At 50.8% G+C, this 13,366-nt stretch overlaps 6 protein-coding genes across 6 annotated transcripts; 3 read left to right on the top strand and 3 right to left on the bottom strand.

Annotated features, from left to right (window-relative positions):
* Positions 1-15: 15 nt before the first annotated feature.
* N7532_006218 (rRNA-processing protein MPP10) lies at positions 16-2,166 on the bottom strand (the record flags this gene model as incomplete). The annotated part of the gene is made up of 1 exon (XM_056618712.1): positions 16-2,166. One exon carries the CDS (start codon positions 2,164-2,166, stop codon positions 16-18), a length of 2,151 nt encoding a protein of 716 aa, XP_056474871.1.
* A 1,064-nt stretch (positions 2,167-3,230) lies between these two features.
* On the top strand, positions 3,231-4,354 carry N7532_006217 (oxidoreductase, short-chain dehydrogenase/reductase family; the record flags this gene model as incomplete). The annotated part of the gene is made up of 4 exons (XM_056618711.1): positions 3,231-3,294; positions 3,344-3,782; positions 3,864-4,108; positions 4,167-4,354. 4 exons carry the CDS (start codon positions 3,231-3,233, stop codon positions 4,352-4,354), a joined length of 936 nt encoding a protein of 311 aa, XP_056474870.1.
* Positions 4,355-4,843: 489 nt separating this feature from the next.
* Positions 4,844-5,711, bottom strand: N7532_006216 (NuoB/complex I 20 kDa subunit family protein; the record flags this gene model as incomplete). Its single annotated transcript, XM_056618710.1, has 4 exons — positions 4,844-4,938; positions 5,000-5,355; positions 5,428-5,617; positions 5,669-5,711. The coding sequence occupies 4 exons, from the start codon at positions 5,709-5,711 to the stop codon at positions 4,844-4,846; spliced, it is 684 nt and encodes a 227-aa protein (XP_056474869.1).
* Positions 5,712-6,264: 553 nt separating this feature from the next.
* N7532_006215 (uncharacterized protein) lies at positions 6,265-6,905 on the top strand (the record flags this gene model as incomplete). The annotated part of the gene is made up of 3 exons (XM_056618709.1): positions 6,265-6,309; positions 6,365-6,658; positions 6,717-6,905. 3 exons carry the CDS (start codon positions 6,265-6,267, stop codon positions 6,903-6,905), a joined length of 528 nt encoding a protein of 175 aa, XP_056474868.1.
* A 158-nt stretch (positions 6,906-7,063) lies between these two features.
* On the bottom strand, positions 7,064-8,017 carry N7532_006214 (ACP S-malonyltransferase; the record flags this gene model as incomplete). Its single annotated transcript, XM_056618708.1, has 1 exon — positions 7,064-8,017. The coding sequence occupies one exon, from the start codon at positions 8,015-8,017 to the stop codon at positions 7,064-7,066; it is 954 nt and encodes a 317-aa protein (XP_056474867.1).
* Positions 8,018-9,153: 1,136 nt separating this feature from the next.
* On the top strand, positions 9,154-13,304 carry N7532_006213 (putative nuclear pore complex subunit Nup133; the record flags this gene model as incomplete). Its single annotated transcript, XM_056618707.1, has 4 exons — positions 9,154-9,444; positions 9,531-9,600; positions 9,658-12,960; positions 13,015-13,304. The coding sequence occupies 4 exons, from the start codon at positions 9,154-9,156 to the stop codon at positions 13,302-13,304; spliced, it is 3,954 nt and encodes a 1,317-aa protein (XP_056474866.1).
* Between the last annotated feature and the right edge of the window lie 62 nt (positions 13,305-13,366).

Raw genomic sequence — 13,366 nt, 5'->3', positions numbered from 1 at the left:
AGATTTTTACAGCTTTCACAGCTTAAATGTATCGCCCTTGTTCTTGTGGCCGGGACGGGCCTTGTCACCATCCATATTGGTGACCTTGCCTTCCTTGTCGATAACCTTGACACCACCCTTCTTCAAGTCCGACACGAGCTGCTGCTTCTCTGCAGTCTTGCCCTGAGATCCAGAAGAAGACTTGTCGCTGGCCTTGTGCTGGGCCTTGTTCTGTCTCCTCTTGCGAGCCTTCTCCTCCCGACTCATCTCATCTTTGGAAATAGAGGCGCCAGTCTTGAGCACAACTTCTCCAACAACCTTGCCATCGTCGCCAGGAGCGTAGACCTCCTGGGGTGCAAGAGCTGAGGGTCCACCAGCGGCACTGCCAACCGTAGGACGGGCATCTTCCATCATGATAGTTGGCGCATCGGTGACAACGTTGATGTTGGCCTGAGGTGTCTTGGGCTTGTAGTGCCAGTTGCACAGAGTATCCAATTGAGAGCTGACCTCCTTCCAGAGATTCTGGATCTCGGCATGCTCCCGCGCAAGCTTCTTGTCCTTGGTATCGACGAAGTTCGGGTCGTTGGCGCGCAGGTGGTCGGTTTCGTACATCTCGGCCAGACTCTGTTGCGGCTTGGTATCTTCCAGCTCAAATCTGGCGCGGCGTTGAGCCTTGTTGTCACCAGCGCCGGGGCGACGACGAATGACCTCGTCAAACTCGTTGGCGAGAATGCGACGCTTGACAAGTTCCTCGATGTCCTCGCTGGTCTCGTTCGTCACGACAGGAACAGGCTTGCCTACACGCTCGAAGTCAAGATCCTCTTCAATGAGCGAGTTGACAGGTCGCTCCACGGCTCGTGCTTCACCGGCCATTGTCCACTCCTTCTTCGCAACATTGGCGGCTTCTAATCGGCGAATCTCATCCGCAATCTTGGCTCTTTGCTTCTCGTGTGTTGAGCGCGGACCCTGGGGCTCGCCATCCTCGCCCATTTCGATGTCTTCTTCTTCCACCTCTTCCTCGTCATCGAAAAGATCTCGTCGGACATCAGCCATAGCGCGGTTGACATCGTCATCGGTAATGTTTTGAGCTGGCTGGGTCTTTGGGAGAGCGCGTGATCGCTTGGACGAAGCTTTGCGGGGCGGCGGCGCAAAGAAGTCGGCATATCGGACGTTACTTGTGTCGCCGTAACTGGTCGCTTCGGGGTCAACGTCAGGCTCGGCATCGTCATCGTCGTCGGAGTCGGCATTGAGATCGGCATTGCCAAATGTTGGGCCGTCTTCTTCGCTGTCGTCGTCTTCCATATCATCGTCTCCGCCAGTCGCCCCAACATCTACCTTCTTGGCGTTAGGCAGGGCATCGCCAGCAACGAAGGGGTCCGCGTGCCAGTTGACTTCCTCCTCTTCATCATCGTCATCATCATCGGCACCACCCTTCATATCTTGTCTCTCTAGCAATTCAGTCTGCTTGTTGAAATCGTCGATAGAGAAGAATCCATCGTTCAATCCGAACTTGTCTTCAGTGTAGGTGCCAACATCCTCCTCTTCAGAGGCATCCGAGCCTTCTTCATCGCTTAGTTTCTCCTCCTCGATCGCCTCAGCGTCGTCCAATTCCTCGTCGTCGATATCGGATCCAGCCTCCAGCTCTGCATCAGAGCCGTTGTCTTCAAGGTCTTCACCCTCCTCCTCCTCCTCCTCCTCCTCCTCCTCCGAGAAAGCATCTGACATGCTCTCGGCACCATCGCTCTCAGATCCAATATCTTCGGGACCAGAGCCTTCCAAGGAACCCAACTCCTCATCTGACGACGCAAGTCCACCGTACTGAGACAGGAGGGCAACGTCCCTTTCAATCTCGCCCCCAGCAGACTCCAGAATGCGTGTCGCTTGTTCCCATACTTGGTTCGATGTGAAGCCGTCCACATAGAGGTTCTTCAGTTGGAGAGGCGGCGCGGTCGACTCAGGCTCTGTTCGCTTGCGCTTTCTGTTAAGCTGCTTCCGGATGGTTTGCTCGTCTACGACGGAGGTAGCGAGCGGGTCGAGAATTCGTTTCGCAGAGTCTGCGAGTAGGGCGTGCAGGTCTGCGGAGGGCTGGAGGAAGGTCCAGGGAGTGGATAGCGCTGAAGGGAGGTCATTGTTGGTGGCTGTTGCCACTGTGCTGACAGCGTCGGAGCTCTTCTTCCGTTTCACCATTTTGAGGTGTTTTGGGAGGAGCGTAGGCGTTTGCGTTGGGCGAGTTGTTCCGAAGCGGACGAACTCGAAAGCCGCGAAGAAAAATTGTACAGGCCCGGAGCCAATCACGACCGTCAATGATAAGATAAGGATCGCATAGAAAATGGGCACATCGTGCAATACCAAATAATTGAATAATTGAAACAATTAAATATACTGTAGAAGAATTATCATTACTGAGCATAGCTCAGCTAATCTGAGGTACTATGACTGCCTTTCGAGGTCCAAAATAGGCAGATCCACGTGATGTCTTCCGTCCAAAACGTTCAAGTCTGTCTGGCACGCCGCAACCATGAAATATCAATTTCTCAAAAGTATTCTCAGTTTGAATAAAGTCAAGTCCAGTCAGGATTCTAATTGAATTGTATCACTAAAACATTCGACGCCACATTCATCCTGAAAAATTGAATTTTCTAGTTGGCTCAAGTCATTCTTGTGGTCCAGCATCTTTATCCGTCTGTATTCTATCAACATGTAAGCAACAAACCCCCAGGCTTATTTGCGCTCATTGTTCTCGCTATACTACTTATATGCAACTAGATAAGTTGCAATACATTGTCAGATATGTTGGGAATGACGACAAGTCACCATCATATTGTCGGACTAGCAGATTTGCCATCCGTCCCGATGTGGCAAGTTGTAGCCACACCCACTCATCTCAGATGAAAGCACCCACGTGAATCGCTCCAGCTTCTAGACCCTCCCAGGCTTAATGTCTGCCACTTCTATATGCCCCTTGCCATCGAATTTGCCAGAGCGTAGCTATAAGTGGAAAGTCAGGCACAACATATGCTTGGTGGCCCTGATTTCCTTCTACCCTAGTATTGTACCGGGTAGACAAATAGTTTCGAATGTCATTGTGACGGAAAGATCCATCAGTTGCTTAAATAGAGGCGTGCCAGGAATCTGAATGCAGTCCTCCTTTACGTTATTCGGACCATCGCCAACTCCGATTGATATCCTTAACTGCATCCTATTACAACTGGCTCGTTCTCAATTTTTGTTAAGGATCGCAATTGCCCATCATGCCTTCAGCTGCACAGTACACCGAAAGACCAGCCAGTGGCTCAAAGTCTCAATTCCAGCCAGGTGAGATGAGAACAGCGATGTTCTTGCTCAGCGCTAACAAAAGTAATAGGCCACAAGATTCCCATCCAGCATCTGAAAATGCCTGGCTTGCAGGCAGATATGGAAAACCCCAAGCCAGTCTCTATGCAGATCCCAACCGAAGACGGAGGATATCAGACGTACAAGGCGGCCGGCAAGCTTGAAGGAAAAAGAGCCATTATCACTGGCGGTGACTCTGGTATTGGACGAGCTTGTGCAATCTTATTCGCCATGGAGGGTGCATCCAGCCTGATTGTATACCTCCCCGAAGAAGAAACAGACGCCAAAGAGACGAAGAAGCTCGTCGAGCAGGCTGGTCAGCAATGTCATTGTCTTGCAATTGATATTCGCAAGAAGGAAAATTGCAAGAAGATCATCGATATGGCGGTTCAGAATATGGGTGGAATCGACATCTTGGTTAACAACGCTGCTTTCCAAAATATGCTGAGTGATATCAGTGAACTTGACGAGTAAGTTGACCTTTTGGAGGGTCTATCGGGAGAGGGGACCTCGTGAGAGGTTGGACAGATGGCTAATAGATTGACGACTAGGGATCAATGGGAGAAAACGTTTGATACGAATATCCACCCGTTCTTCTATCTTTCGAAATATTCTCTGCCGCATATGAAGCAAGGCTCAACTATCATCAATTGTGCCTCTGTTAACCCGTACATTGGTCGAGGTGATCTATTAGACTATACGTCTACCAAGGGTTCCATCGTGGCGTTCACACGCGCTCTTTCGAATCAGCAGGTGAAGAAAGGAATTCGTGTTAATTGTGTTTGCCCAGGTCCGAGTAAGTCTTCCGCCTGAAGTGATGCCCCTTGAGATCATGCTCTAATCCCATCGGCTAGTTTGGACTCCGCTTATCCCAGCGACGATGCAAACTGGTGCAATGGAGCAATTCCATGCTGTGCCGATCGGTCGACCGGGACAACCGAGTGAGGTTGCAACTTGCTTTGTCTTCCTTGCAAGCCAGGATAGTAGTTATATCTCTGGGCAGTGTCTGCATCCCAACGGCGGTGTTATGGTCAATGGCTAAACGGCTGTTTGAGGACTGGAACATTGACCCTGGAAAGGAAATAGATGAAGATAAATCTGTACATTCTGGTCCACAAAAAGGTTGATATTATCCTCGGAGGAAGCGCGATCATGTATTATGGTAGATGCGATCCAAAGCAAAAAGCCAAACAGCATATTATACTTGAACAGCATGACAAAGACATGTTTTGCCCTGTGTGCATGGTGATGTAAACCGCTGAGGGATAGAACATGGAGTACCAAACGCCTCCGAATGTCGACCGACCAGTCGGCTCCCAGTATCTTGATGATGAATAGATCATCTGTGAAATCCAAAAGACGGAAATTCTGAGAAAATTCATTCGACTAATCAAGGAAATTGGAGTCACAACCAGAGGCCAAAATATACAGTAATAGAACACAAGGACTCCACGATGGCTTGGTATGCATTTTGAATCCACCGTGTCTAACGGAACCAAAAGATATCAAAAAATAGCGGTTTATAAATTGCTTAGCGGCGGTACCACATGCGGGTGATGCGAGTGTGGCGCATCTTCTTCTGGAGCTGGAAGATACCGTACATCAGGGCTTCGGAGGTAGGAGGGCCTGCATTGAATCAGGTTAGGGAGAGTTACGATAGAAAATACAAAAGTAGGTGAAAACTCACATCCAGGAACATAAACATCGACGGGCACGATACGATCGCAACCACGGACAACCGAATAACTGTAGTGGTAGTAGCCACCACCGTTGGCGCAGCTACCCATTGAGATGACCCAACGGGGATCGGGCATCTGATCGTAAACCTGGCGCAGAGCAGGAGCCATCTTGTTGGTGAGAGTACCGGCGACAATCATAACGTCGGACTGGCGAGGAGAGGCACGGAAAATGATACCGAGACGATCCTGATCATAGCGGGGGGTTGAAAGGTGCATCATCTCGATGGCGCAGCAGGCCAGACCGAAGGTCATGGGCCACAGCGAGGACTGACGGGCCCAGTTGGTAACTTGATCGAGGGTAGTCCTGTTCGATTGATGTTAGCAAGGGGGGTTCCGTGGCGGGCTGTGAGGGATATATGGCCGAGGTCAAACGAACAAGACATATTGCATGGCACCCTTCTTGGGCTCCTGGGTGAGGAGAGGCACCTCCTGGCGAACCTTGCCGGAGGCAGTCAGGTTCTTTCCTGATGACTGCTGCTCAAGAGCAGTAGCCGATTTCGCAGACGAGGTCGACAGGGCGGCAATGGGCTGGGCGCGAGGAAGGCATGTTGCCAGTCGGGAACGCGCTGTTGGGCGGGTTAGTGCAGCTCGCGGCATTGAGGATAGAGAAGGCATACCACTCAAAGCGCCAGAGATGGCGGGTCGCGCCATGGGCATCATGATTATAGTCTCACGGAGTTGGCGAGTCTGAACCCGGGCAGCTTCACAGGTGGCGGTCCTCTCTGGGTAGGGGAGGACTTTTGCCGGGTGGAATCGGTAATATGACGCTCGATCAGGTAAGCTATTCTGGAGAAAGTGATTGGTGGATAGGCGTTATTTTTCCGTTCCTGTGTCGCGTATGGTAAAGGCGGTGAAACGCTTGCAAAAAGAATCGGAGCCACGGTGATTGGCTCTCTAATGTGGCCTTACAAATGAGGCCGCAAGGCTGGAATAAGGCGTCAGTTGTCAGTTCCGCTATCGCCAGCTATCGATGATATGCGGGCTAGAGTTGAAGCTCCGTCTATCACTCCATTTCCTTACACATTCTCGGCAAACGAATTGATAAGTCGGTCCGTTCCTCTAGCCCACACTTGAGCGCTCATTCATAACCGACTATTACCTAGTCTGCGGCAACAGTGGCCGGCGTAGTTTGGAAAGGAGAACGCAGTCCAAACAAGTTGCCCCTCCAACTCTGAACACACGGGAACCGCCTTTTGGCATTGAACGCAACAGTATGGCTGGACCAAAGATTGCCTGCATTGGCGTGATCGGAAAATCTGTACGAATGCCCTCTCTTGCTGATGCTTTCCAGTTCTGAGCTGACTTCGATCCAGGACAACCCGCTTCACATCTCCCTCTTCCCTCCATACACAGATTCTACGATTGAATTCTCCTTCCTATTAAATTCGTGCCTTGACATTTTCGAGATCCGGCGCAAACACACATCTATCGACCAAGATCTCGGTCTCCTACATGCCATTGACGAGAGGCTAGCAGTTTACGGCTGGCTCACAACAACGGGTGTCAAGCTGCTGATTATCGTGGACCTTTTTGGTCAGGAGAATGCCAGTAATGGAAAACCAACGGGCTCTGCAGTTAGCGGCTTGAGGGACGCGGATGTGAAGCCAGTGAGTAGACGAGCTCTCCGTTTCTTCAAAGATGGTTGACTGACCATGGATGAACTAGGCGTTCCGAGCTCTTCAGAGCGCATACATTCAGCTATTGCAGAACCCCTTCTACTCCCCCGATGACCACGCGCCGGCGCCAGGCTCAGCTGCAAGCTCGGCTTCCAATTCTCTACCCATCTCAAATCCGAAATTCATCGCCGAAGTCCAGCGCATTGGCGAAACTTGGATTCCTGGTGCCGCCGCATAGATACCATTAATAGTAATAAAAAGACCTTTCCCGTTCGCATGAATATAATTAAATTGCTTTTAAGAAACTCTTGGAGTATACTGTCATCAATAAGGCACGAGAGGTGCATAGAATTACAGAGAAATCGAGTGCGCGTCCATATATAACTTCAAAATGGCTCAATGATTTCTGACTTCCGACTCGGTTTGTTCCAATGCCACAATCATGTCCTCCATTTCTTTGGGATTGCAAACAGCCCATACACCACCTCCCTTGGCGTTTACTCTTCCAACTTCTTTTCCGACCAAATTTCGACCTACCTTTCCAGGTCCAATACCAATCCAACGTCTCACGCCCTCTTCCTGATGGAGATAACGGACACTGTCCCACCATCTCACCGTATCGGTACATTGTCGCGACAGGAGGTTCTTCAGGTCTTGCTTCGACTGGAACGGCAGTGCCGAGACATTCGAGATACAAGGCATTCTGCCAGGGAAAGTAATATTGACTTCTTCGAGAGCGGATCGCATGTATTCAGTAGCGGGAAACATCACAGGACTGTGAAAGGGGCTCTCGCTTTTGAGTCTCACGGCACGGGGATCATGTCCCCCAAATTGGCGCAGCTGGACAAGGAGAGTCCGTATCCGTTCAATGCTGCCACTGAGAACAATTTGATTCGGCGAATTGATGTTCGCTACCATGACTTGTTGGATCGATGGGGCTTGGATTGTGTCGTCGGCTCCTAGCCCAAGGAACTCCTGAACAGTTCTGAGGAGGCTTTCGAGATGTTCGGGTTCACATATCAATGCTACCATTCCATATGTTTCACCGGAGTGTTCGACCATTTCTTTGGTACATCGTGCCATTACTTCGGCTCGGTGTCGCACCAGCTTGAGCGCGTCAGGAAATTGAAGATAGCCACCGGCGACTAGTGCCGTGAACTCTCCAAGACTGTGCCCTAGAGTCACGTCGACTCGCGATCTAGTATCCAACCCGAATTCATTTTCCAGTATGCGGAGAATAAGAACGGATATGGCCATGATGGCGGGCTGCGCATTCTCTGTTTTGTTTAATTTCGAATTTGGTCCATCGGATATGATACGCGATAGGTTGAACCCCAGGATAGAATCCATTTCATCCAAGAGTCTGTTTGTGGTCCGGGGGAACGATCCATCCAGGTATCCGCCATGCCCACCCGCTGTACTCCATGCCCTATACGTCATTTAGCACGAGACAGCTTTGTCGCAACAAGGGAGAATATACACACCTGGGAAAAAGAGAGCAGTATGCAACTCTCTCCTAGGTAGAGAGGACCGGGTTATCGATCTGAGAGCCCCGGCCATCGCTGGGGAATTCAATCCCCACAGGTGACGCCTTGAATTCATTGAGGTAGCCGAGAGCATAATAGGACTGCGTGTGGGGCGACTCTGGCCTTCGTCAAGACCCGACACAGCATATGATCATCGTGATTGTCGCAGGCTCCCGGATGAAGGCCACACGTCGAAATGAGGACAGAAGACCAAGCATAAAACCGTCCACCTCCTTCCGAGTTCCCCAGGCCGGCGTGGGGCTGGGGATTCACGTGAGCCTCTTCGGTTCCGCTTATCGGGGGAATCGGGCCCGAGATGCGGCACTTGTCCAGTCCCAGACCGCGAATTACCGTATGGTCGGAATAGACGAGATTCATATGGTCCTAGTCTGATTTACAAAAACTTAAAAATGCTGATGGATTCTCACAGCATTAAAGTGGTGTCATGTATATATATTTTCATGTTTTTAAGCATGAATAGAGTTATTTCAACGAGTTATTTCAACAAGTCCGGGGGTTATCAGTACACTAATGTTGAGAACGTTGTTAAAAAATTTTTGGCGAATTGAGTGACTAGGTGATTCATGATCAGATCAATTTCTAGGTTCTCAAGTTGCATTACGAACTTGCTTAAAATTGATCTGTCGGTCCTACTATCTCTATGCAGTTGTTGACCTAGTTAACTAACCCTGCAGGTTGTATTAGTGCCTCAGGCACCAATTGCATTGGAGCTCTGCCGCATTCCGCCTCAGCTTGAGCGCGATCGCACTCACCGCCTGGGCAGAACGCCAAACACTTTGTTATTTACCATTCACACCAGTGCTCCAAGCTCATCCTTCGATCGCCAGCCCATTGCCCTTCCTCTAGCTGATCCGAGGCGCATTTCCCCCGGATAACCCTTTCACTCTCCCTCCTGGCTTTGGCCAGTGTAATGTGAAGGGCTGCGAAAGGATCCGAAAAATGTTCGTCCCCCGAGCCACTCGCGGCTCTCGACGCCGCCAGAGAACCGGCTCCGACGACTCGAATGGACCCCCGAAAGCGAAAAGACAGCGTTCCGTACTGCGGCAATCCGGCGACACTACCTCTGCGAGTTTGAAGGACAATGGCGCAGAGATTCAGCCCGCGGCCGCGGCCCAGTCCAACGATTACGACCTTGCTATGGACCCCACAGGCGGCGACCTGCATCTACCTTTTCGAGGCGCGAAGCCGAGTGAAGGACCCAAGGCCGACTCTGAGGGGACAGTTGTACTGGTGAGTTGTCCCTTGCCTGGCCGCTAGCTCGTCACGGAGATCACAATATAGGCGCAAGGAATGATTGCTAACACCGCAGAAAATAGTCAAGCACAGATTACTACACCGTCAACCAACTCCCAGCTCTCCCTGACCAGATTCGAGGCTCGCAGTCAGGTAATTATTTCTGCATATGTTGTTCTGCGACAACACGACTAACTTTTTGAGTCGCAGATCCACTGAAGTGCTTTTTTGCACCTGGCCAGGATCACGCCCTTGCCCTGACACACTCGCATGCCATCGTATGGCCCTACTCAGTCGCTACATCGTCCCCATCACCTTCGGAAACGTTCACGGTATCGATCCCCGAATCATGCAGAGATCCATACGGCCCGGTGCCGCTGGGTGTTTTGTTGTCTACCGCTACTGGAGAGCACCCTGGTCTCTTAGTCATGATTCCCTCAACTGGTCGAATCATATACTGGGAGACTGTTTCCAGTGCTGCATCCCTGGCTTTGTCTCGACAGAAGCAATATGGTATTCAAGGTTCAACCTCCGGCATGCTCTCCGGGGAATACGCCATCGAAATTATGAATTGTGAACCCTCAGGAATCATCGTCATGTTTTCTAGTGGAAGAGTGGCGCATGTGACTCTTCGAGACTCACAGGGCAAGCCATCCGTCCTGGTCAATTTCCTCAGGAGTTCTGGGGGCAACGGAGGTGGACTGCTCGGTGGACTCAAGAATGTCCTCGGTGGAGGTTACTGGAGAAAGGAAGTCACCGCTGTTCATCCTGGTGGCTCTCGCCAGCGTGGCCAACGTGATGTGATCGTTGCAACTTCAACTGGTCTGGTGGAGATCTGGGACACCCACTGGCATCATGGAACAGCGTTGAAGAAGAAGTTCGATGTTAAGGACGAGATTGCGGCATCGCTCCCTTCAAGTATGAAAACTGTGAACGACCTCGATCTCAAGATCTTGGATTTCGCTTTCTCTACCCAGTCCTCTGATGAGCAGGACTCCGACGAATCTTGGAGTCTTTTCGTCGCTGTTAGCACGCCTCAATCTCTGGAAGCTAAGACAATGTTTATCATTCAGCTCCAACTATCTGGAAACGACGCCCGGGTTCAGTCCACCTACACTGTGAGCCTGCAAAGCATCCCCACCATTAACCAAGATGTCAAACCGAAAATTTTGGTCTCGCGACCGGGTGATACTGCTTTTATCTACATCGGTCAATCGCTCATTGTTCTTTCTCTCACGACTGTCGATGAATCTCCGACTACCCAGCTGCTTCACGACACCGAGAAACTAGCTCTACCATTCCAGGACACTATTCACCTCCGATCTGGCAAAGAGTTCGAAATCTTGGGTTATGGCACAGAGGAAAGAACTGATGATGATGAAGAGGGTTCCTCGTGCGTGATGATGGTTCGAAACTTTGGTGTCGTTCGAGTTGACGTGGTTCCTCAATACTCCACGGCACGCGAGGTGGAGGAAGGCCCTGTTACAGCCAAGCACAAACTTGAGCAAGCTATCTTCTTTGGTACCATGGCAAAGAACCCATTGAACCTGATCGGCGATGGTGGTCTCAATTTTCCCCCCGAAGAAATTGAGCAAGCGTCTCTGGAAATTTGCGAAGAGCTTCTCCAGTCCGAGACACGATTTATCCCGAGCACCGCCATCTCAATCGATCAAAATCTGCGACTCAGAGCAAAAGCGTTGAGTGATCTAGCATCTTTGCTGTCGAAGAAGGGCAATCCTCTGGGTCGCACGGCTAGATGGGAATTGCTTTGGGGTGCAGAGAAGCTTGCATCGCAGCGGGCTTTGTGGAAACTGGAAGAGACTCTCAGAGCCAAAAATGAAGGCCTCCTCCTTGGTCAGGTCATTGAATCGATGAATGACAAATTCAAGACACGCCCTAGTGGTGATACCGATCCTGTCCGGCAATGGTTCTTGAAGGACACCTACCAGATGGAGCACATTATTCCCTGGATCAAACACTCCATTAAATCACGGAAGGGCAGCACTAAGCAGTCCCGGAAGAACTCGGAGCAGATTATGGAAGCCAGCGAGCTTTTCCTTTCTGTCATGGAAACCGCCTACCGATATCGCGATGATCATGCTTCGATGTATGGACTCGGTGACGATTTTGTGGAGGACGGTGTGCTCGCTGATGGATATGAAACTCTTCCCGAGTTCTGGACCTCTCGACGAATGGCATACACCGAAACAGCGGATCTTTTGGACATCGAAACGGAAGCGGCTCTCAATTTGCAGCAGAAATCCACTGCGGAGACGCCCGATGGCCAAATGGCAAAGAAACTCGCCTCGAATTGTTCACGCCATCTGCGAGCCCTTGGCCAAATGCATCGCGAACGAGTACGCTGGCTTGCTGTACAGGACGATTCTAAACTCCTGGACGAGAGTGTGTCGATCGAGCAATCGTTTGTTAAGGACCGTAAGTGGTACCTTTTCAAACTTGGTGGAATCAATCAGCTGCAAGACGCCATTGTGCTGGCAGAACGCTTCCGTGACATGGTAGCTCTTGTCGAACTCCTCCTAGAGTTGACGAACCAAGTCAGGGAGATAGTCAATAAGGGACTCCCGCGACCCGACATGGTGGAGACTCCAGTCTTCGGTGCACCTGCTATCGGGTACACCTTTGCAGATCTTGACATTCGGATTGCGCATTATTTCGACAAGTTCGGCGAGCCTTTTTCGGATGCATACTTCACACGAAAGATTTCGATGGGAAATCCGGGTCCATTGCTCATGATGAGGAAATACCAAGGCCCGTTGACCCGTTTCCTGCGCAAACACCCTGCATATGCTAAGTTGAGTTGGATGAACGATGTGATCGGCGAAGAAGATTACGAAACCGCTGCTTTATGTCTGGAGAACCTGGCCATCGGCAACGAAACACAGCTCTGGAACCGCCATGTTCAGATTTCGCTGGCGAAGCTCAGCCAGCTGGCTGCAAGCGAGAAGAATCCTGCTTTGGGAAGTACTGCATCATTCCAGGAGGACATCAGTCGTATCGATGATTGTATTGCAAATGGTGAAATCCAGGACAAGCTATCCTGGTACATCCGTGCCTTCACCGAAGGTGCAATCGACCCGGAAGCCGAGCAAGAGCTGGCCTTACAGTCCTTAGGAGGTTATCTTGCCGAAGATCGTCCATCTCTTCATGAAATTTTGGGCGACGCTTTATCCACCCTTGTCAACCGAAATGTCACCGACACCGATGGACTCATCGATATTCTCACGCTGATCGGTCCCTTTGAAAACGCCGAAGAAGTGGACTCTGACCTTTGTGGCCACGAATTCTATCAAGCTCTCCGGGTTCTTGATCGCAGTCGCTACATCCAGCAGGACCCCTCCTATGTATCTGCATTGCGGAAGTTGATCTGGCGACGATGCATGATTAAGGATGACTGGGAAGCCCGTGGAAAGGCTGCCGAGGGAGTCAATGGTGATTCTGACAGTGCCACTCGCGACACGTCTCTTTTCAAGACCTTGTCTTCCTGCATCACTGGTAAGTCCTCTTTGAAAGTCAGAAAAACTCGAACTTGTCTCACATTTTCTGTAGAAGGCACGGATTCACGCCACAAGTCACTCTTCCAGCCCCTTTCCCCCGCCGAAGCTATGATGGCCGGTTCCGAGTCGGACATCCTCGTCTCGCGCTTCCGACCTGAGCAACGGGCCCGTGTCGCCACCGACTTGCAACGGGAGGATGATATTCTACGTGATTACATTGAAACTGGAAAGCTCGACTTCTGGTACCAGAACCTCCTAGGTTCGCTTGATCCGGAGGCATCTAATGGTGTGAATGGTGCCGACGCCTCCCCTTCAGAGAAGGCGCGACTGACGTTTGTTTAATCTGGTGCGGTTCTTTTCTATGGTCAGTGACGGTGCTAGAGGTTTCAATGGTCTGCAGGCTT

This window comes from Penicillium argentinense, assembly GCF_028826775.1.
Source record: "Penicillium argentinense strain IBT 30761 chromosome Unknown utg000005l_segment0_segment0, whole genome shotgun sequence".
NCBI lineage: Eukaryota > Fungi > Ascomycota > Eurotiomycetes > Eurotiales > Aspergillaceae > Penicillium > Penicillium argentinense.
This window is presented reverse-complemented; position numbering and strand designations above follow the sequence as displayed.